General features: G+C 49.6%; 2 protein-coding genes across 5 annotated transcripts in view; both read left to right on the forward strand.

The window, feature by feature from the left end:
- The window catches only part of TDRD7 (tudor domain containing 7), a 74,366-nt gene extending 71,810 nt beyond the window's left edge, over window positions 1–2,556 (forward strand). For all 4 annotated transcript variants that reach the window (XM_032860655.1, XM_032860658.1, XM_032860656.1 and 1 more), the window contains one exon: window positions 2,091–2,556. In XM_032860655.1, the coding sequence (XP_032716546.1) occupies window positions 2,091–2,311 (221 nt within the window). In that variant the 3' untranslated portion in view covers window positions 2,312–2,556. The remainder of the gene's footprint in view (window positions 1–2,090) is intronic.
- A 4,489-nt stretch (window positions 2,557–7,045) lies between these two features.
- The window catches only part of TMOD1 (tropomodulin 1), an 85,240-nt gene continuing 68,941 nt past the window's right edge, over window positions 7,046–23,344 (forward strand). The window contains exon 1 of the mRNA XM_032860663.1: window positions 7,046–7,080. The gene's annotated coding sequence lies outside the window, so the exon portion shown is untranslated. The remainder of the gene's footprint in view (window positions 7,081–23,344) is intronic.

Genomic DNA, 23,344 nt, shown 5'->3' on the forward strand with positions numbered 1-23,344 from the left:
TTTCACCACATTTACAAGGCCTCCTGACTATTATTATTAAAATCCGAGGCTGTTGGGGTGCATGGGTGGCTCAGTCGGTTGAGCATCCATCCAATCAGTAATATCGACTCAGGTCATGATGTCATGGGTCCTGAGATCAAGCCCCGCCTCAGGGAGTCTGCTTGAGTCTCCCCTTCTGTCCCTCCCTGACTTGCTCATACATGTTCTCTCTCTCAAATAAATCTTTAAAAAATAAAAAACATCTGAGGATGCAAGCTGGTGGGTGTACAGGGGTACTTATTTAGGTACCTAAGTAAACCTGTCCAGTTAGGTTTCTTTGACAGCAGTACAGATGCTGGCAGCTGGCTGTGTGTATTCCGCCGGTGGGGAGCGTGCACAGTTCCGTGGCGCTTCGCCCAGGGCCCGTCAGCATTAGCAGAGAGTATGGAGCCAGAGGGCTGAGGATGCAGACTGCCAGCCATCTGGGGCTCCTTGCATCCTGCTGTGCTGGGAAACTAGAGGTTTGACCACATGTGCCACCCTGATTCCTTCCCCTAGCTCCTCCCGTACACTTAGCACAGAAGTGATTTGATCTTGGAAATGAAAGAAATTATGTATCTAGATTTTTTTCTTATAATTTTTGACCAGCTTTTATTAAGAGCTATTGATATCTATATATATAGTGTTATTTTGAAGGATTTTTTGGGTTTCTTTGTGTCTCCTTCCTGCTAGATTTCAGAGGAAATGCCCTTGGTAGTTAGATATGAACCAAAAATGGCATTTGCAGGTGAGCATGGCTAGCACTGGACTGCTTGGAATTCCGATCTCTAAAGGGTTTCTTCAGATTTAATGATCACATTTTTTTTTTATTTTGAGTTTAGAATGTTCAGGTTTTGCTAACATGTCATTAAGCATGACAGTCAGACTGTCCAGAGAGGGTGTCTCTGTGAGGAGCAGGTGTATGGCACCATCATCCCCATAGCCAGCACTGTGGCTGACCGTCCCCTGCACTTACTATGTGCCAAGCCCTCTGCCAGCCCCTCCATTTTATCCACTTCTCCCCCCAACAAGGACGGTTCCGTACTTCCATACAGCTATTAACTGGGTCAGAAAGCAGCAGCTTGGTGGCTGCTCTAGGCTTCTCCTGCTCTCAGAGAACATAGCCCACTCACTATGTGGATGGCAGGTCTGGCAAATTATGTGTGGAAACTCCCAGGCCTTCATCACTATGGGACATCATTTACAGTTTCTGTAATCTAGTATATGTGGACTTAATTCATGTTAGCTTACTAACATTTTTTGAAAAACACATTATCTCAATTCTGTTTTAAAGCCTAATTTAGAATTCTAATTTAGAATTCTCTAACTTGAGCCCTCAAGCTTAAAAGTCATAGCGATTTAGAAATACATTGGGGTTTACAGTCAATCTGGTCCGATCCATTTATTTTATTATAAATAGACTGAAGCCTGAGAGGCCAGTTGATTTGCCCAAGATCATACCACATGATAGAGGAAGGAAGAGCTGAAAATGGTAAACGGGGTCTCCAGACTTTCAATCCAGTGCTTTTGTCATGATATTGTATATAATTTTGAAAAATCACAAAGCTCTAAGTATATGAATTCTCTTCCTCCTCCTCCTCCTCCTCCTCTATATCTGGTTCATCAGGAAAAAAGTCTGTAAATAAGAGACATATCATTGAGATCATCGATACTCTATTTTAGTCGAGTATAGCTGACACATAATGTTACAGATATTATTGATATTTTATTCCCCTTGGTTATCCCCATAATCAGTTTAAATCTACATGTACTTTATATAGGGAAATGGGCACTAGTTATTATAACTTCATTTCATAATACAGCAATAAATCTCACTGAAAATTTTGTCTGTAGGTAAAGGTTTACAGAAGTAACCCCATTTGGAATAGGGAAACTATTATAAATGGACTGTTCTAAGATTGTTGAGAAACTGGGTTTTTTTTTTTTAATTAGGCATGTCTAACCTGGGATGTTCCAGCTACCTTAGAATTGACTGAATAGTTTTCCATTATTATGGATAAAAGAAAGGCTCCTCCGACCCCTCACTGACCCTTGAACCCCCTTTCTCCTAGGGGTGAAGTGCAACCAGTGGTCTGAGGAGGCTTCGATGGTATTTCGAAATCATGTGGAGAAGAAACCTCTGGTGGCACTGGTGCAGACAGTTATAGAAAATGCTAACCCTTGGGACCGGAAAGTAGTGGTCTATTTAGTGGACACATCGTTGCCAGACACAGATATCTGGATTCATGATTTTATGTCAGAGTATCTGGTAGAGCTTTCAAAAGTTAATTAATCACTGCTTCTGAGACGTTGACAACTAATTCAGATTTTTTAGCAATAACAAAATGTAGTAGGCTTTTAAAAAAGAAACGTCGTCTCTGCTACAGAGCTCTGACTGCTGTGGGGATTGAAAAGAATACGCTTCTGTTTGATGAAAGATATTTAACAAGTTTTGTTTTAACAGAGTTGACTTTTCAAAGAAACTTGCACTTGAATTATTACTATAATATTAGAATAAAATGTTTATCAATATAAAAACTGACTGCCTCGTCATTTCTAGGCTTTATGATCTTAAGATGAAGGGTTTCCCTTTCTATTCATGTCTTCTGGGTGATGATGGGTTCCTTTACAGTTAGACTGTGAGAAATTCATGATTTAACCCTGGTGTCATGGTACGTCCCAAAGCAAGTGACCACCAATCCGTGTGAGGACTATCTTGAATGTTTAGCACATTAGCATTGCTGCTGGTATTATAGGGAAGCAGCCCAGGTGAACCTCAAAGCCTGCCCCTCACCCCAAATCTTGAGTGGCACCTCGCTGTCCAGAGAGTCCATGCCTTCCAGTCTCCCTACTCAACCTCATTGCCCACCGGTCCCAACCGCCACACTGGCCCTTGGTCTGGCTCCTGAACCCCAGGCATGTGCACCCAGCAGCAAGCCTTGCTCCCCTCCAAACCATGCTTATTCTGCTTCTTCAGTCTGCTTCTCCTTCTCCCCCGCCACCCTCCCCACCCACCCCCGCTGGTTTTATTGGCCAGTATCCTCCCTGACGTCCCAGGCTGACCATGAAGCCTTCCTTGGTGCCCTTCCTACTCCATTACATTTTCAGTATGCCCCTCTTGGTGCCCACACCTCATTGGGCTTATAGTCTACAGCTAGTTGTCTGTGCACCCATCACCCCAGCCAGACTGTGAGCTGCTCGAAGGAGGGAGGGGTCTTAGTCATCTCTCCAGTTGTCGTACTGGTAAATGTTTGACAGTTGGTTCTGGTGGGCGTGGGCAGAGAGTAAGCCTTGATTCCCAGTATCTGATGATTCCCATGTAAATACTCCCACCATTGTTGAGTTCCCACTAACAATGTGACATCACTGAACGTAGAGTTGGGGAAAGACATGCCCAAGCAGCTCTTATGAGCCTGTGCAGTGGAGTCCAGAACACACTGTGTCTTCCACAACAGACAGAATGATATCTTGAACACATCAGGCACCCATTATATGCTCACTAATTGATGGACAGGATGGGCCGGTAGATAGGTTGGAGGCCTTCCTAGGCAGTGGTCCGAAAATGAGAGGGGCAAGGCCCTGGATTAAGAGGGTAGCAATGGGAATGAAGAAAGAAAGTTAAAATTCTTTTGAAGTTTTTAATTGGAATTTTTAGTACCGACATTTTAGGTCCAGAAGACAGGAAAAAGGAAATGTCGAAAAGTGAAGCCAAGTCTTAAAGTCTGAGAGGCTAGGATGATGACCCTTACTCCCTTTGGGAAACAGAAAATTTTGATTTTTAAACATCCTGAGTTTAAGTCAGTAGGTCTCTGTGAGGATATGCATAAACTATTAAAAATGTGGAGTCTCCTCAGGGGAGAAGACCAGGCTGGAGATTAAAAATTCTTAAAGTAATTTGCTTATTTTTGTTTGAGAAAATCTAGGAAAAGTGAGAGCAAAAAGAAAAAGACCATATATTTGATGTTTTTCATGTAAAACATGTTGAAATAATCTAATGTTTTAAAATTTATATTTAATATTTATAATTAAAGTGATTCAAAATTCAGGACTGCTTACACCAGTGATTTAAATAATCATTTAGGATAAAATAAAAATATCTTGACATACAAACGTTTAAGTAAAATAAAGTAGTGTGTATGTATTTTATTATGGTTTCTTTCCTTAACAAAAAAAAAAAAAATCCTCAAATTGCCTACAGATAAAGAAGAGGTGGTTTCTATTTCACTGACTTTAGAAATGCTTCCATTACTTTTTAAAGATTTTATTTATTTATTTGACAGACAGAGATTACAAGTAGGCAGACAGGCAGGCAGAGAGAGAGAGGAAGAAGCAGGCTCCCCGCCGAGGAGAGAGCCCAATGTGGGGCTCGATCCCAGGACCCTGAGATTATGACCTAAGCCGAAGGCAGAGGCTTTAACCCACTGAGCCACCCAGACGCCCCCCCATTACTTTTTAAAATAAAGCAGTTGTGCTGTTGATGTAAATGAAAAATTAATGTGCTAGGACAATTTGACAATGAAACTTGGCCTCATACCATATTCCAAGTTGATTCCAGGTAGATTCAAAGCCTGAACATGAGAGTCTAAGGAGGGACGATAACACAGGACAGCACCTTGATAATCCAGGAGTAGGAAAGATGTCCTATATAGGACAAAGGGCTAACAATAAAGGTAAATATTGATATGTTAGACTATGTTAAAATGAGGAAGACCTGTTTGTCCAAAGGTATTATTGTGGTGGTGTATAAGCAATTACACAGTTGAGGAATGTATCTAAAATATACTCAATGACCAAAAGACAATCCAGAAACAAATGGCAACAAATTTGTTCCAATTTTAGTATATGTGCTCCAAAGGGAGCACTAAATGGCAACAAATTTGAACAAACATTTCACAAAGAGGAAGTCCAACTGGCCAATAAACATGAAAAGGCGCTCAACTCATTAGGACATGGGAAATGGAAATTCAAGTTTCAGTGAGATACCTCTACCCCTCTGGGAACGGTGACAATGTTTCAACTTCTGTTCATTCCAATTATTGAAGAACTCAAGCACCTGTGCTGGAGGATACCAGTAAGGAATGTTCACAGCAGCGCTATTGCCTGTAGCTAAAACTTAGAAACAGATGTCCATTAACAGAAAAGTACATTTTTTAAGAAAGATTTTATTTATTCATTTGACAGAGAGATCACAAGTAGGCAGGGAGTCAGGCAGAGAGAGAGGAGGAGGAAGCAGGCCCTCCGCGGAGCAGAGAGCCCGATGCGGGGCTCAGTCCCAGGACCCTGGGATCATGACCCGAGCCCAAGGCAGAGGCTTTAACCCACTGAGCCACCCAGGCACCCCAGTAAAGTACATTTTTTAAAAACTGTGGTATATTCATGCAGTGGAAACCTCTACAGCCATGAAAGTAAACAAACTACAGCCACATGAAGCCACGCAGGCAAATGGAGACAAACCATGGAAGAAAAGCAGTCAAGGAAATGATTATGATAGTAGTCAAGGAACCAATCATCTTAGGAGGGAGTTGTGACCCAGAACCACACAGGTTGGTTTCTGGGCTGCCGGCCATGTTGTTTCTTGACTGGTGGTTGCAACAGGTGTTCATGTGATAACTTCTCTTAAATGTTTGATTCCACAGCAAAAAGGGTTTTAAAATAATCTGAAATAAATCATTGCTTTATTTAAAAATGCATGGCACACAGCCCCTTAAAAAGAACCTTCTCTTACAGCTGTGAGGGTTTTCTAATGTAGGAATACATTTTTGTGGAAAACAAGACTTACAAAAACAAAAATGAACATTTTTCATTAGTGATCCATACACCAGGATTTTTAAAAATTTATTAATTTGAGAGACAGCATGAGCAGGGCTCCATCCGAACACCCAGAGATCATGACCAGAGCCCAAGGCAGAGGCTTAACTGGCTGAGGCACCCAGGGGCCCCTATACACCAGGATTAGAAAGAGTAACATTATTAGGGTCTACTCCACAAGAAACTTTCCCATAATAATTAGAAACCATACCCTCTGGTCAACACGAAATCCTTTTTATGAGCCATTTTATTTTTATTTTTAAAGATTTTATTTATTTATTTGACAGAAAGAGAGTGAGAGTGAGAGAGCACAAGCAGGGGGAGCAACAGGCAGGCAGAGAGAGAAAAGCAGGCTCCCCGCAGAGTGAGGAGCTGGATGCGGGCAGAGCCCGGGGATCATGACATGAGCCGAAGGTAACTGCTTAACCGATCGAGCCACCCAGGTGCCCCTTATGGGCCATTTAAAAAATTTAAACAAAGTTTTTGTTTGGTTTTAAGTGGTTTGTTCTGGAAAACATATTAGCCTTTTAAGAAGGTGGGCTTTTTTTTTTTTTTTTCTGGTTTTGTGTCTTAAGTCGGTATTTTGGACACTCCATTCCTGCTAAGAATAGAGAGAATGCATTCGACTCTTTTGGCACTATGGGCTCACAAAATGATCGTTATTGAAGCTTCGGCTCCTACCACACCTAGCTGGGCGGCCGGTAAGATGGGACAGGTGGTTGCTGTAGTTAGGAGTAAAGATGCAGCAGCTGCTTGGCTGGCTTTGTTTGCTCCATCCAAAGACCGCCCGATTCTTACTTCCCAGACGCCGGAGGAATGCAAATCCGCCCTTTTCCCAGACACCTCTACCTCCGCTTAAACTCCTCCCGGTACAAGTGGGGAGACCGAGACCGAGACTCGGGGCTATCCACACCCGTCTGTCCGCGGAACCAAGCCTCGGGGGCGCCCCGGCCCCTGCCCAGCGCTGCCCCCAGCGGACGTTGCTCCTCGGTCGGGGACGGTGCGCGGCGCCCCGGCGCCCCCGAGTGGAGGGAGAGGTACCGAGGGAGAGGGCGGCGGGAGGGCGGGGCGGGGCGGGGCGCGGTGACAGCGCGGAGCCGGGCCCGCCCCTGGCTCCCACCCCCGGAGCCCACAGCGCCCGCCCGCGGCCGCCCGGGAGCTCGTCCAGCCCCGCGCTGCGCTCGCCCGCCCGCCGGCCGCCGCCAGCGCCCGTCCGCCTGCCGCCCGCGCCCGTCCCCGCGGCTCTACGGACCGGTAAGCCCCCCACCCGGCCCGGGGTACCCCTCACGCTCGCGGGGCTCCCTGCCCCCGCGCCGGGGCCCCAGCCATATCTGGGCAAAATATTCAGCTGTCGCCGCCGCCGCCAAGAGGGACTGAGCGTGGCTCCCTCTATAAATAGCCGCCGCCTCGGGTTGCCTCGGGGGCTGGTCTCGGGGTCCGGAGCCCCGCGCTGCGTCCGCGCTCCTAGGCTCCCGGGGCCCCAGCCGCGGCGGAAGGACCCGTGCGCTCTTGGAGAGCGGCGCCGGGCAGGGGGTCCGGGCGGAGGTCCGGGCGGAGCGGCCACCCCCGCCGCTCGCCACTCGCCACCTGCGCCGCGGGGCTCTGAGCCGGCGGGCGCTCTGCTGGGCACAGGTGCTGCCCGACGGAGCCCGGCACGAGGCGTGGCCTTTCCCCGCTGCCGAGAGTTTGGGGGTGGGAGTGGGGCGCTCGTGCTTGGTGGACGAGGAACCGAGGTTCCTGCGCCTGTTGGTGGCAGGAAAAGTTTCCCAAACTACGGGAGCTGACGCGGTTGAAAGCACCACGATGCAGGCATTTCGTGCCGAGGTAGAGTGGGCAGGAGTCTGGAGGCAGAAACCCCCTCGCTGTCGCCAACTCACGGGGTGGTCTTGGCGAGCCCCCTCCCTTCTCTGGGCCTCAGTGTCCCCGTTCGTAAGGGCAAGGTTTGGTTCGGGTGATGGAGCTAGGAGTCTGGGCGGTGAGAACAGCAGGGTGCGCTCTTGACCACCCGCGCTGCCCCACACCTGTTCCCTGGCTCTGGCTTGGGACTCCGGGGCCCAGCCGCGCACAGCCTGGGGCATGATGGAAACCGGACACTTAGGCAGCCCCTCTGACTCAGGCCTATACTGGGACCTACGAGAGCCCTCGGAATAGCCTGTGCCGTATACGTCCAGGAAGAGCGTCCCACGGTAATTACGGGCGCCTCTGCTGGGGAGCAGCCATCACCCTCACAAAACAGCCTGTGATTCAAACAGCCTTAGACCCGACGAACTGGGCAGGACCACAGGCTCCAGTCCAGCTGCTCCCTGGCCTTAATTTCCCCATCTATACAGTGTTTATGATGCGGCCTCGGAGACCCGCAAGCACCACACCACCCCCCAGCCACCCAGCCCCTTCCTGCTACACCCACCCTGCAAGTGGTCTCCACCTTCATTCACTCTCTCAGGTTCTTGAAGATGACCTAGCCCCAATGTTTCCATATCCGAACCAGACCCTAACTCGTGTTCAGGACCCTCAGAGGGAGCACCCCCCAAATCATCATCTTTCTTCCAGTGATGACAGCTATTTCATTCTTTATCAAGGGTCACAGGACCCCCTGCTCAAGGTCACATGCTGCTGGGCAGGCCAGGAGGCCTGCAGATTCCACTAGCCTTTCTTGTCTCTTTTCTGACCCTTCTTGCTGCTCTTAGGGCAGGTCTTGTGATCTGTGAGCGCCCCACCAGTGCCCCTTCTTTTTTGAGCTGCTGTTGTCCGGAACTTTCCGCTGCTCAGACAATAGCGCCCTCATTCTGAAATTTCATTTTTGCTTCAACTTTACTTCCTATTATACATTTTCTCTAGACCTCAAAGCCTCCCTGATAAAGAAGTAAAGGGGAATGAAGACAGACAGAGCCCCATCAATCTGAGCCATGCAACAAACAGAGTGAAAACAAGGAATGTTGTCATTCGGTGTCTTTACTCCCTTTCATGAGCCCACCTTACAAAATCATGTTTTTGCCTGGCTTGGCTGGCGAGTTGCTCCCAGCCGGAGTGGAAAGCCAGTGTCCTCTAAAAATAGCCTCCGCCCCACCTTATCAGGGCCTCACACCTTCTCCCTCACCCAGGGTAGGGCTGCTTGCTGCTGCTCAGCAAAAATGTGAAAAACAGGGAGTAGGTATTTAGTGGCAGCTTTGAGTAACAGGAGCTGGACTGACCTGGAGGTTAGGACTCCTGGCTCCCACCCCAACTCTGCCACCCATTCTGAGTGACCTTGAGCTATGAGGGGGTGGGCAGAATGGTCCCCAGTAGACCTGGGGTTAAGAGGGCTCAGAGGTTCCCTTGGAAAACTTGCTAGCCTGAGAAAAGTGAAGAGCCAGGGATGAAACTGAGAGGGGGACACCCCCCCACACACACACTGTGAAGAGGAGGGAAGGAGTAGGAGAAAGTAGTTTCCCAGGAGCCAGGGGAGGAGAGAGGTCAGTAGTGGCCGTTGCTAAGGAAAGACAGAGGGGCTGAGGACTGGGAAGGGGCCACCAGGACTGACACGTGGTCTTGGGTGACTTTGGACTGGGCCTTGCAAAGGGATCAAACATGGGCTCTGCCTCTGCGTTATGGGGGCCAATGACCCAGCCTGTCTGTCTCGGCCTCAGTTTCCTCCTCTGTGCAATGGGGATAATAACAACACCAGTTTCACATGGGTTGCTGTGGGTATGAAGTGAGGCGATGCTGGGAAAGCCCTCAGCTCAAGGGCTTGGTACCTGCAAGGATATTTCTAGCGTTAGCGAGAGGAAGAGGCAGGCTAATGGGAGCGGAAGATGTGGGAACAGAGTCTACCACTCCTGAAAGCTCCACTGAGAAAGGAGTAGGGAGGAAAGGTAGCAGGAGCTGAAGACAGGCGTCGGGGGGGGGGGGGGGCGATGGGCAAGGGAGGACAGGTGCATCTGGGATGAGGCTTGTGGGAAGAGGTTAAAAAGGACCCAGAAGACAGGAAGAAGCCGAAAAGAAAATCTGGGGGTGTGCAAATGGGAGGGGACCAGGGCCTGCCTTAACCACCTGCTGAGTGTCACAGCCTCTAGAACCCCATTCCTCTAGAATCAGGGTAAGCAAAGAAATGAAGTAAAGTAAAATGAACCCAGTCCTGGCTCTAACCCCTGCTTCCCCTTAGCAGGCTTCAGGAGGGTAGTGATGGGCCACGAAGGGTAGTTTGACTTGGCCCAGGAGCCTTGTGACCTTGGCTTGCTTATTTCTGAAATGACATCATCTATTGATGACTCCTGCTGAGTCCAGGAGTCATAATGGCCTTTTCCAGTCAGTGTTTTGATTTTTCAGTCTTACTAATGGACCAGCCAGGCTGCCAACATTTCTAAAGAGGCCGGTTCACTTTTCACTGAAAGCCAGAACACCAAATAGATCAATTATTTGGCTGCTCTGAGCCATTTTCAGTGTAAAGCCACAGTCCTGTTTCTGTAGGAGAACACAAATCGGAGAGCAGAATTCTGGGATCGTTTCCTCTCTTTTGCTTTGTTTTATAAGATCCTCTGTTGGTTAATTGTGAAAGGACCCGACTCTCTTTGTCCCTAATGATAACGAGAGAATGAGCTCATTGGAGTCAACCTAGGACAAGTCTGGAAGGTTTTTTTCGATGTCAGGAAATGCTGGGCCCTTGTCTGGTCTGAAAATGAAACAAATTCAAGCATTTCTTCTGTTTCTCTTTTCTTGCATCCTTTTGTTTTTCTCTCAGACAAAAACACATCTGTGAAAGGCTGGAGTTACTGTGCATGGGGATGAGAGGAGAGGAGGCAGGCCAAGCCCAGGCGCCCATGTGTCCCCGCCTCAGGACTTCTTCTCACAGGCTCCAGCCTGAGCGACTGCGCATCCTGGGAGTTCTAGGGCAGTAACCCCATGGCCCTTCCTGGGGATGCTTCTGTTGGGTCATGAGTTGTGGGCACTGGGGTGTTCAGCCTCCCTGTCCCTAGGAACTAAAGGAAGCAGTAACGGCTCTTGGCCTCACTCAGCCTCCTTCACGGACTCATCTTTCATCTCTTAAATGTCAGTGCCATTCTCAACCCTATTCTCTTTCCATCCCACACCCTCCTCCAATCCCATTCATGCCCAGGGCTCCAGCCACGGGCCATAAACTCACAACTCCCAGATTTGTGTGTCCCGCCTGGGCTGCTCTCCTCAGCTCCAGGCATCCATGCCTCCTGCCAATCAGATAAAGCCAATAGGGAGTCCCAAAGGCACTTCACACCCAACAGGTCTGACTCAGGCTCATCACCAACTCTTCCTTCAATGTCTTCCATCTTGGTTAACATTAGTAACACCATCCAGCTAGGCACCAAGCCAGAGATCTTCCTTTCCTTCACCACCCCATTTATTTGGTCGAGAATCCTGTCAATTCTACCTTCCTGAATATTCCTTTTAGTCATTTCTACCTCCACAATCACGACGCCAATCAAGTACTTGCTGTCTCTTCCCTGAGCTATTGTCAGAGCCTCATAAATGTCTCTCTGCATCAAGCCTTTTCTTCTTCTGCGACACTGTTGAAAGATCTTTATGAGGGTGCATGGGTGGCTCAGTGGGTTAAAGCCTCTGCCTTCAGCTCAGGTCATGATCCCAGGGTCCTGGGATTGAGTCCCACATTGGGCTCTCTGCTCTGCAGGGAGCCTGCTTTCTCCTCTCTCTCTGCCTGCCTCTCTGCCTACTTGTGATCTATGTCTGTCAAATAAATAAATAAATAAATAAATAAATAAATAAATATCTTTATGAAATGTAACTCCAACCCTGTTATCCCTCTCCCTTCAGGGACCCTCCATTTCCTACCAGATTCCTTAGCACTAAACCCAAGACCATCAAAGATCTGGCCCCAAGCTACTTCTCCCAAACCACCTCTTGGCCCTCCTGCAAATTCTCCTTAACTTCTGGTCATGGAGCCAGCCTATGTGACTTCATGGCTCCCTGGCTTTAGCTCTGCTGTTCCTTCTGTCTGGAATGCTATTCTCTCCCTTCCTAACATGGCGGACTTGTGGTCATCCTTTGAAGTAAAGTTCCTCGTTGCCTTACCTGTGTTCCCTCAGCCACCAAAACGGACCTGAGAGCACCAGCCGTAGTGTGTTCTAAATGGAATCGTCAGCTAAATCCTTGTCTCTGAAGGGACTGACAGCTCCTTGAAGACAATTTATGGCTGATTTATTTCTGCTTCCCCAGTGTTCCAGCTCAGAGCTCAGAGCTTGTCTCAGTGTAGGCACTTTCTGTGGTGACAAATGACTGACCATTGAATGGATGAGTGAGCGAGTAAGAGGGTATGCAAATGAGAGCCCAGTGACAGCGATGACAATCACAAAACAGAAACTGGTATCTACAGCACGTTTTCCCAAACCATTGACTCCGTGAGGGCAAAAAACCCTATTCCGCTCCCCCTGACTCTAAACCCCAATCAGCCCCATCTCAATACACAGAATGAATCCATGATCTCATTTGAAACTCAGGAATCCTGTAAGAGGGGAAGGGTAGGTGTTATTAACCCCCTTTGTTGACAAAGGACAGTGAACCCAAATAGGAATTATCCCAGGTCATCTAATTGGGGTGCATATTCCAGAAAAGCCAAAGCGTTCTCCATGGTTTGGGAGGCTTGAGAAGTGAGAGGGCTTGCATCCTGTTCTAGGGCTTCTCTAGCATTTGAATCATTTGGGATCTTATTAAAATACAGACTCTGGCTCAGTAGACCTGGGACAGGTTCTGAGATTCTGAATTTGTAATAAGTTCCTCATGTCTAAAAAGCTTTAATCATTTTATTAAGTAATAGGCTTAATGATAAGCGCTAATGAACACCTCCTATTGCGATGCTCGGCCCGCATGCACGGACTCCCATACTTTGAGCACTGAGGGGAGGGCTGGTTATCTCCACTGTTGCCCTTGGCCCTTGCATTAAGATATCATTTTTTATTAAAATCTACAAATGAGTTCATTTAAGCCCTGACTCAAAATCCAGGGCTCTTACTGGGTTTTTGTTTTTGTTTGATGGGTTGGTTGGTTTTGTTTTTAAGGGAGCACGTGCAGGGCACACATATGGAGGCTGATGGGGTAGGTTGGAGGTGGTGGGGCATGTGGGGGAGGCGGGGGTTTGGGAGGACAGAATGGGCAGGTAACAGGGACCCCAGTGATGGTGGGGAGGGCCTGTGGTAGGCACGTATGTGGCTGCAGCACGCTGGTGAGGGCAAGACCCCAAACTCGACATGCCGCCGGAAGGGTGGGGCTGAGCAGCAGTGGGTAATCTCCATCTTCTGCTACCTTCCCTCCTCCTTTGCAACCTGCAGAGATTTAGGCCCAGACAGGACTGTCAAGCCCAACTGCCCACTTCCTGGCCAGCCTAGAACCTCTCCCCAGACTCCTGTGTCTCATGGCCTTTTCAGGGCAAGCTGCTTATAAGTGAGGCATCTGTGAGCCCAGGATGAGCGCTCCCGGTGCTGCAATGGGGACACGGCTGCCTCCCTCAGAACCACTCAGAAGACAAGGGTGGGGGGAGCCCTAAAGAGGGACCGTCTTCCTGGCAAACCCAGGACGGTTTAAAAAGTCAGACGGGAAGACAACATTGTATGCATTTGTTTGTGGTTTTCTATTGCATTCCATTTACACCATTGAAAGGCTTTGAGACCGCTTAAAATAAACCTGCTCAGGCAACGTAACTGGGAAGAACAGATGTTTTAAAAAAAGGGCTGCAAGTTTGAAAATCAGGATTCTGAAATCCTGGGAACCTGATGGGAGCTCAGGGCCTTGCTCTCACCTTTTTTTCTGGAGAAAAACGAATGTTCCTGTGCATGGCAGTTTATCACCACATGTCACTACAGTGGGCAGGTGAGTCCCCCTGAAGGTCACTCGAAACCCCAGGTTAAAAATGCCCACTGCAGAATAAGGGGTGGTAATTAGGCCAGCGTCTTGGCTGAGATGGCAACTGATTTTGGACACCCAAGTGAGCTCTGTGATGAATCATGACGGCCAAGGGGAAAGGGACACAAGATGAACTGGGGGATGGTTGCTGTCTGATGAACACTGGTCTTTCAGGGGAGACAGGTGTTTTCTGAGCCCTCCTTCCCAGACCATACATCACAATGCAACACTAGGTGAAAGGCTGCTTCCTTTTTTCCCCAAGATTTTATTTATTTGAGAGAGAGAGGGAGAGAGACAAAGCTAGCATGAGCATGGGGAGGAACAGAGGGAGAGGGAAAAGCAGACACCCTGCTGAGCAGGGAGCCCGATGTGGGGCTCCATTCCAGGACCCCGAGATCATGACCTGAGCTGAAGGCAGACGCCTAACCGACTGAGCCAGCCAGGCGCCCCTGGAAGGCAGTTTAGCATCGGGCTTAAGAACATGGACTTTGAGGACAACTCCCTGGGTTCAAATCAAAGGTCTGCCTGTTACTAGCTATGTAAATTCAGGTGATTTTAAACTCTCCATGCCTCAGTTTCTCCTTTTATAAAATAGGGTTGCTGTGGGAACCTATTTCCCCATCTATAAAGCGGGGGTGCTGTGGGGACTAAGTGAGCTATTATACGTGAGTGTGTAAGACCGCGCCTGTGATGTGGTTAGCATCCCACAGCGTGAGCTCTGACGGGGAGGCAGCTTGGAGTAGTGATGACACACACAGTCAAGTGGAGTCTTATCTGGATTCCGATTTCAGCTCGAGTACTTACTAGCTTGGTGACCTTGGTCACTGTATTAAGTTACATCGTGTCCCCCCAAAATCATGTCCATGGAACCTCAGAAGGTGACCCTATTTGGAAATGGGGTCCTCACGATGTCATTGGTTAAGACAAGGTATTACTGGGTTGGGGTGGGCCCTAGATCCAGCGACTGGTGTCTTTGTAAGAGGAGGGAACCCTCATGACAAAGGAGGGTCTGCGATGACAGAGTCAGTGATGCAGGTACAAGCCAAGAAATTCCACGGAGCCCCGGCATCACCAGGAGCTAGGAGAGAGGCTTGAGACAACGGATTCTCCCTCAGAGCCTCCAAAAGGAGCCAACCCTGCTGATATCCTGGTTCCCAGTTTTTGACATTCTGAGTTGCAACAGAGCAAATTTAAGCCGTCCAGTTTGTGGTAACTGGTTATGGCACCCCTTGGGGGCTAATGAAGTCAGATGACTGCGATCCAGTTTCTTCATCTATAAAATGGGAATAAAAAGTACCTACTTCCTAGAGTTATTAAGATTGCTTGAAATAATCTGTAGAAAGCGCTTATCACTGTGCCCCTGATGCAGGATGTCCAGAATAGCACTTGTTATTATGAGGTACAGTGACGCGCTGGGGGAAACAGCCTCAAGGCTGAGGTTAATAGCCTTGGCCCTATGTTTGCACTAGACCTTATGTACCCAGGGCCCTGTGGACGAACTGTTATGTGGTTCCCGGTTTTTTGCTAATACAGATAATAATCAGATGATTGATACATGTATCTTTGTATAATTCAGTGAGTAAATGAGCAGGATAAATTCCCAGAAGGAGTATTGCTGAGTCAAAGGGCCTAGGCAGTTGGGTAGATATGGCTTAACTTGCCTTGAAAGGGAGTAAACCAATGGGAGTTTCTCTTCCCTGTGACAGCGCTGCTCTCCCCCACATCTCGCAAACACTGGGGATTCTCAGGCTTTGCTGTTTTGTTAATGTGATGGATGGATCCAATGGCTCATTTCTTAATTTACCTTCCCAAGTTAGGAGTGAGCATTGTTATCTGCCTCTAGGTTCTTTAGCCGTTTGTATTTTTAGGTGAATTGCCTGTTCCCTTCCTCTCTCTACGTTTTTGTTGAGTTGATTTAGTTGTTGGCACTTTGGTTTGCTTTGGTTTTTTGGTAGGACTCTGTCTATTAAATAAATTAGCCCTTTGTTCAATGAGCAGCCGATATTCCCCCCCCATTTGCGATTTGCTGATTTTCATATTGTTTTTCCCGAAAATACAAAAACTAGCTTCAGGAGCCAAACCTTATGTTAACACCTGCTGTGAGGCAAGGTGACAAGTTGTGTTTGTCAAATGGAAACTGAGGAGAGGAGTGAGGTCCACAGGCTTTTCTACAAACCAGCTTTTATTCTACCAATGCTTTTGATTTATGGCTGTCAAAGCCAGTAACAAGGCAAGGCGTTCATTCATTTACTTAGCAAACTTGCCCTCAGCACCTGAGAGGCACAGGCTTTGTGTGGGACCGTGGGAGAGGGACACGCTTGCTCCCAAGTAGCTTTCAGTCTGGGGGACAGAGGGGCACAGTAAGACGATGCTTCTGTTGGCCGAACTCTGATGTCCTCTCCCACTTGTACTAAGATGTCTGGCTTGCTAGAGCCCTTTGCAGCTGGGAGAGAGATGGCACAGAAGAGGCTGGGTCTGGTGAGAGCTCACAGTGGCTTGCGCTGGAGGAGCTGCTGAGAGGTGGGGGAAAGGAGCCCCAGAACAGACTGTGGCCCGGTTTGCAGGCCAGCCAGGGTCAGGAGATGGTTTCAGAGCCCTTTCCTGGAACACTGTTGCTTACAGTGATTCGTGTGGTGACTCAGACACTGTGATGACCTCAAGAGATGCAGAATGAACATACGCACAGCCGCGTGCACCCACACGCACATGGCCTTTCTAATTTAACCCACTGGACAGTTTTGACGGACGTGTGGACCTCTGAGACTCCAAGTGCCCTGGGATGGGGCTCGTAGCAACGGCAGAAAGAGACAGGGTCAAACGCTGTGTTTAGCTTCCCTGCTTTTTCAGCAGGTGTTTTCCCGTATGACTAAGAGAATGAGATCAGCTGGGGGAAAATAAAAGCAAACAGCCCAAGAGACAAGTCTCTTAAAGAGAATGTTCCTGGTGCAGATCCTAAATCCACGTCGTGGTAATCTAGGTCATCTGCCTGCTGGGGAGTCCCAGAGCACATCTGTCCCTCCTTCCCAGAGGCAGCGCATTACGGGCGTGAAGAGTGTGACCACGTCTCTCCTGGTCCTTCAACTGTTCTTCCTGTGATACCCTGCTTCCCTTCTCTGGACTCATCAGCGCTCATGAGCAAAGGTCCAGTTCACAGAAGAGGTCACCCACGTGGCCACCAGGCGTATGAATTGTACTCAGCATTGCTAGAGAGCAGGGAAACACACAACGAAATACCACCAGCCACCCGGCATCATGGCTTAGGCTAAAATGGAAAAGTACGGACCATAGCAAGAGTGGACGAGGATACAGAGCAACTGGAACTCTTACCCATCACCTGTAAAAATGGAAAATTGGGCAATTACTTTGGGAAACTGTTTGACAGTGTCTATGGAAACTAAATGTACACTTACTCCAGGCGAGTAATTCAACTCCAGGGATGTATCCAAGAGGAATAAGGGATTATTTCTACCAAAAGGCATGTGTAGCCCTATTTATAGTTGCCAAATACTAGAAATAACTTAAATGTTCATTACCAGTAGAGTAACTAAGTTATGGTGTAATTTGTTTGATGGAATACTACACATCAGTGAAAAAGAATGAACTCTTGTTAACACAACACAGATGAATCCCACAGTTGTGATGTGCGTGAAAGAAGCCGGACGTGAGAACATTCCCACTGTGTGTTTTCATTTATGTGATGTTCAAAACAGCTAAAACCCACCTGTGGTTTTAAGAGTCAGATGAGCAATTACCTTTGAGGGAGATGGACTGAGAGGAGGTACAAGAGAATTCTGATGGATTGGAAATGGCCCCTGTCTTCCTCTGAGTGGTGTTTACATAGGTGCAGACGTGGGAAATTCAGGGAGCTGTGCTGTCAAGACTTGCACACTTGACTACATACAAAGCCAATGCCTTATTAAAAAGGAAAAAAAGTCACCCCCTCAAATGAAAGGGTGGGGGCCCAGAGCTAAGCCCCAGCATGAAGCTAAGCAAGACTGCCATTGCCTTTCTTCAGCCACTGTACTTTGATGAATGCGGAGGAGATCCCATCATGACCCTTCGGGGCCAGTGCCTTACACTGTCGAGTTACGTTGGGTTGACAGTCCCTTGAGAACCCTTAAATCTTTCTCATGGTTGCTCAGCTAGGTCCCCACCCATCTCATGTTTATGGGGTTAGCTTGTCAGGTCTCAAGCATTGTGGGACTGAGACAAGGGGAAGGAAACCAGCAATGTGAACTGTATCATCCTTTATCTCATTCTCTCTGTATAGCACCATGCATGTGACATGGCCCCAGGGATCTCTGTGTGAGTGTTACCCTCCCAACTTCACTATAAGCATCCTAAGGACCAGGAAATATCTTAATTTCTGTCTGTGCCACAAAGGCCCACCATGCCCTGCACGTAAGAGTTTCTCAGTAAATACCCAATGAATTGGGTTGTCGAAACTGAGATCCAGAGAGGTACAGCAACTTGCCCAAGATCGCACAGCAAGTCCTCAACCAATAGGACTTGTAACCAGATCCCCTGACTCCTATCGTAGGGCTCCTTCTGCCGTTGCCCAGTGGACAGCTTCCTGCAGAGGCAGGGACCATAGGTGGGAAGATACTAGGGAGGAAGGAAAAGGACCATCTGAGTGGAGACAAAGCTGAGTCTGGCTCTAGGGCCTTCAGGATGTGTGTCCTGGGGAGAGGACTGGGGATGGCTTGTAGGTGACATAGTTGCAGAGAATGTACTCTGCAAAGGACCCTGGGCTTGGGTGAATTCTCTGTAGATATCTCCTGAAATTCTTAATTTTATCTTTGGCTTTGTACTTTTAAGTGAATTCCCATGGCCAACAGAGCATGCCCCAGGCTTAGCGGCTTGGCCCGCTCAAGTCCCCACCTCCTGCTGCCTCTTAGACCCCAGCTGTCTCCCATCCTGGGCACCCCCTGGGTCCCACCAGCCTGCCTGCAGCTACCTCTGCAGATCTCTGGTACATTCTGCCGGCAACGTTGCCTCTTGTCCCCCCTAGTCCAGCACATAGGTTGCGATCCCCCAGATGGCTCATTTCTGTGTGTGGGCTGTGCGTATCCTGCTCCGGGCGGGAGTTGGGGGGGGTAGGCGAGCGGGGAAGGGGAGAGAGTGGCTGCTAGTGCATTTGGCATGCATGTTTTGTGTCGCAGCCCACGGGCACCTGTGTGACCCAGAAATTAAACAATAAGAAAACACTATGACACAGCAAGAGCGAGGCCATGAGAGGAAGGTAAAACTTTCTATCTTGGTACCTTTAGTGGCACTTTTTTCTGATTTTGAACAGAGGATCCTATGGTCTTACTTTGCACTGGACCCAGACCTGGCTCATTTGGCAGCCAGTCCCATGGTGGGGTGGGGGTGGGGGGGATTCCTCCCATGGCCCAGTGGGGGTTAAGCAGCAGGCCAGGGCTCCCTGGGGAAGCAAGATGGCAGGGGACATGGGCCAGCAAGTGGCTAGGAAGCTCAGCCCTCTCATCTGGCTCCCTGGCTGGGTCTCACCACAGGGACACCACTCCCCAAGGCACACTCACCCCTCGCTCTGCCGGGGACATGGAACAGCGGCCTGGAAGTGCTCCAGGTGTATCAGCTGCAAAGATCTCTGCACGTTGCATGCTGATTGGTACGATTCTTGCATCGCATTCTACGACCCTGTTACAAAGCCTAAACCTCGAGGAGGTTAAGCCACCTAGAGCTTCCATTGCTTGCTTGTCTTCTCCTTTCACACCCTACCTGGCAGCCCCCACCCAGGGCTGGTTGACTTTCTCCCCTTGCGGGTCACTGGCCCCGGCTGGAATTCCGTCGTCTGCTCTGCTCCCCGGGCCTGTGTCCCTGAACGAGCTGCGGTGACCAGGCCCTCACTCTGCGCCAGGCCTGGCTGCTCACCGAGATGTGGAGCTGGTCAAGGGGGGCTGCCCACCGGGCCCAGCTAGTGGGGGAGGTGATGGGGTGCTGAGGGACATGGGGACACAGTCATCCCCAGGCCCCAGGAGGCTGTGCAGGGGGAAGGCCAGCCACCCCAATAAGGAGGTCGGGATGCTTCGCTCTCTGGAGAGACTGTGCCTCCAGGACTTATCGGGTCTTCAGAGGTCAGGAGAGGACACTCCAGGCTGACAGGACAGCTGGGAGGACTGAAATGTCAGGGGTGGCCGGGGCGAGTGTTCTAGCACAGGCGGAAAGGGAAGGCCTGGGCTGGATCAGAAGCTGGGGAGGCCCAGCGGCCACCAGCTCTCCGATGGCCTCAAACCCCAGGCGGACGTGTTTGCTGTCTGTCTGTCATGATGGGGCCTTGGAAGGCGGCTTTCAGCTCGGAGCAGCATCAGAACTGACATTCCTGAATATCATTTAGAGGCTGAGTTGCCTCCTGAGTGGACAGGAAGGTAGGGATGAAGCAGGGAGAGTTTGGGGGACTGTTGTGATAACATAGATTTTAGGAAAAGACAAGCCTCATGGAAAGGGAGAGGAAGGACAGACAGAAAGGACAGGAGAAAGTTAGGCTTCTGGTCCCAAACGGACAAATACGGTAGGATTCCACTAAGATGAAGTGCCTGGGCTGGTCACATTCACAGGGACAGAAGGAGAGTGGTGGCTGCCAGGGGCTGGGGAGGCCCGGAGGGCAGGATGGGGAGTTAGTGCTTAATGGGGCGAGTTTCCGAACAAGTTCTGGAGATGGGCAGAAGCGATGGCTTCGCAACAGTGCGACTGTGTTTCATGCCACCGGGGCTTACTTAAAAAGGTTAAAATGGTAAATTTTAGGGACTCCTGGGTGGCTCAGGGGGTTAAGCCTCTGCCTTCAGCTCAGGTCATGATATCAGGGTCCTGGGATCGAGCCCCGCATTGGGCTCTCTGCTCGGCGGGGAGCCTGCTTCCCCGCCCCCCACCTGCCTCCCTGCCTACTTGTGCTCTCTCTCTCTCTCTCTGTCAAGTAAATAAATAAAATCTTTTTAAAAAAATGGTTAATTTTGTTATGTGCATTTTATCACAATTTCAAAAACACTGTAATGTTTAAAAAATAAGAGAGAAAGAGAGAGAGGACTGGCGGGCATGGGGACTGACCAGAGCGAGGGGAGTGGGGTGGGGAAGTGCAGGCTGGCCCCAGGGGTGACTGAGGCTGTTCCAGTGGTCACCCAGGAGGAAAAGGTGGGGGTGGGCAGGCAGGCCCACATTCAGCGTTGGACATGTGGGGCCTGGGGCGCTCCAGGAGTGCCTGGCAGGAGCCGGGGCTGGAGAGACTGGCTGAGAGTCATCAGCTTATCACTGGTAACCAAATCCACACAGGAGAAGATGAGAAGCGCCAGGAGAAGTGTGAGATGTGAGGAGAGGCTAGAGCCCAAGGGACCCGTGGGCCAAGGAGAATGAATGCATCATTGGGGTGACTGAGAAGGAAGGGCAGAAAGGAAGGAGGGAAACCCAGAGTCTGAGCTCTCGTGGGCTACAAAGGGCTCATTCAAGGTGACTGAGCGCGGGGAGGGTAGCATGTGGGAGACAGGGTGGGCTCCCAAGGACTGTGGGAGGATGGGGTTCTCATGGGAATCCAGCATGAGCCTCAGCAACCCAGACCTGGGGCAGCAGGGCCCTTCTGGGGACACAGCGTTTTCTATCTCCTTCTCATCCCAGGATTTCGCCCTCCTCTGAAGACTTTTACTCTCCTAAATGTCTCTTCCCTCGTGGCCTCAGCTTCCACATGCTCATGGCAGTCTCTTTGCCTCCAGCTTCCCCTGCCACCTGCCTCCCTTTCTCCTGGAGTCCCTGTTCAGTGCTGTTGTGGGTTGAACTGTATCGCCCCAAAATTTATACCTGTGATTGTGACCTTATTTGGAAGTAGGGTCTTTGCAGACGATCAAGTTAAGATAAGCTCCCAAGGGCAGGCCCTTGTCCGATATGGCTGGCGTCCTTATATCAAGGGGATGTGTAGGCACAAACACGTCCAGAACAGGGAGACCGTCAGCTCAAGTCTAGGGATGCCTGAGGCTCCCAGAGCTAGGGGAGAGACAGGGACCAGATTCTCCCACAGAGCCTTCAGAAGGAGCCAACGCTGCCAACACCTCGATTTTGAAGGTCTAGCTGTCAGGACTGAGAGACAACCATTTCTGCTCTTTCGGCCAGTCCATTTGTGGTATTCGTTAAGACAATCCCAGGAACTAATACAAATGCCAAGAAATAAAAGCTCATTCACCCAACTCTAAGCCACCTCATGGCTCATTGACTAGCCGAGTAATCCGTTGCTCTGAGCCGGGCACCCACTTTGTCCAATCAGCTGAGGGGAAGTGTCACATGGTGTGAAGCATGGCTGTCCCCAGGGGTGCCTCATGAAGGAGGGCAGTGGGGAGACAGCTCTCTCAAGAGGGTATCTCAGGCACTCTTGTGTCCCTGAAGCCAAGGGAAGAGAGAGGGACAGGCTTCGGTGATGAGGCCTAAAATCTCTTTGACCAAAGTGTCTTCCAAAAGAGAAGGACGTGGGGCACCTGGGTGGCTCAGTCAGTTAAGCATCTGCCTTCGGCTCAGGTCATGATCCTGGAGTCCTGGGATCGAGTCCCATTTCAGGCTCCCGGCTCAGCAGGGAGCCTGCTTCTCTCTCTGACCCTCTCCCCTCTCATGCTGTTTCTCTCTCTCAAATAATAAAATCTTTAAAAAGAGAGAGAGAGAAGGACAAAGACACTAGAAGATCGAGTATGAAGCATCAACTTTGTAAATCAGCCTTTCTTCACCCATCATCTTGATGTTCACTGTGGCTGAGATAAGAAGATGGCACGCCTGGAAAATATTCATTTGAACTTGTGACTCAGCCCCTCCTGACCTCAGGGAAATGCAGTCCATAAATCCTGACGCTGTTCCAGTGCCTCCTTCCGGAGTTTTCCCGTGGGGCCGGATGCTGGAAACGCCATTAGCAGAAGTGACTGGACCTGCTCCCCACGAAAGATTTAAAAGTGTATTTGGTACTCCGAGAGCTTTCACTTCTGAAGCTTGCTGATGGATGGCCTCAGCCCTTGACCCACTATTTTTTACTCTCCAACCTGCCTAGTTTTATTTCCTGGCACAGCCTGTAAGTTCTATTTCTTCACGTTGAGCGGCGGTCTAAGGCTTCGGCTGCTGAGAAGGGAGGTGACCAAGTACGCTGGCTGGTGTGACACAGACTCTAGCTGTGGAAAACTCGAGTTTTGCCGTGTGTCTTATGTTTCTTGAGACACTCTTGTTTTTCTTACCAACTCTTACTCAGAACTCAATTTATAAAGCAGGTAAGAGAGGGGCCTCAGGCAGGCCATGCCGGAAACTTTATCATCACCCCCTTCCTGGTGCTGTCCCCCACTCTTGGGTTCCCAGCTCTCCCAGACCCAAAGAATGCAAGAGGAGAAGGGACTTGCCCAAAGGCCCAAGGACACTAGACTGAAACCTGAATGTGCTCATTCTCTACTAGCACATTTGCCAGGCACAGGGCTAGGCACTGGGGACACGAAGACAAATAAGACATAAGTCCTTCTCTGAGGGGAGTTACAGTCTGCTGATAGGGCCTGGGGGAGGGGGAGGGGAAGGCAAGCCCAGCGGCAGCAGCAGCAGGGTGGCAGCCTCATGGTCATGGCTAGCGTTTGTGGAGCTGTGTTGACTGCACACCAGTCCCAGGCTTTGTACCTGATCTGCTCGAGGCCAC

The sequence above is a fragment of the Lontra canadensis genome, unplaced genomic scaffold, assembly GCF_010015895.1.
Source record: "Lontra canadensis isolate GAN:19392208 unplaced genomic scaffold, GSC_riverotter_1.0 scaffold19, whole genome shotgun sequence".
Taxonomy (NCBI): domain Eukaryota; kingdom Metazoa; phylum Chordata; class Mammalia; order Carnivora; family Mustelidae; genus Lontra; species Lontra canadensis.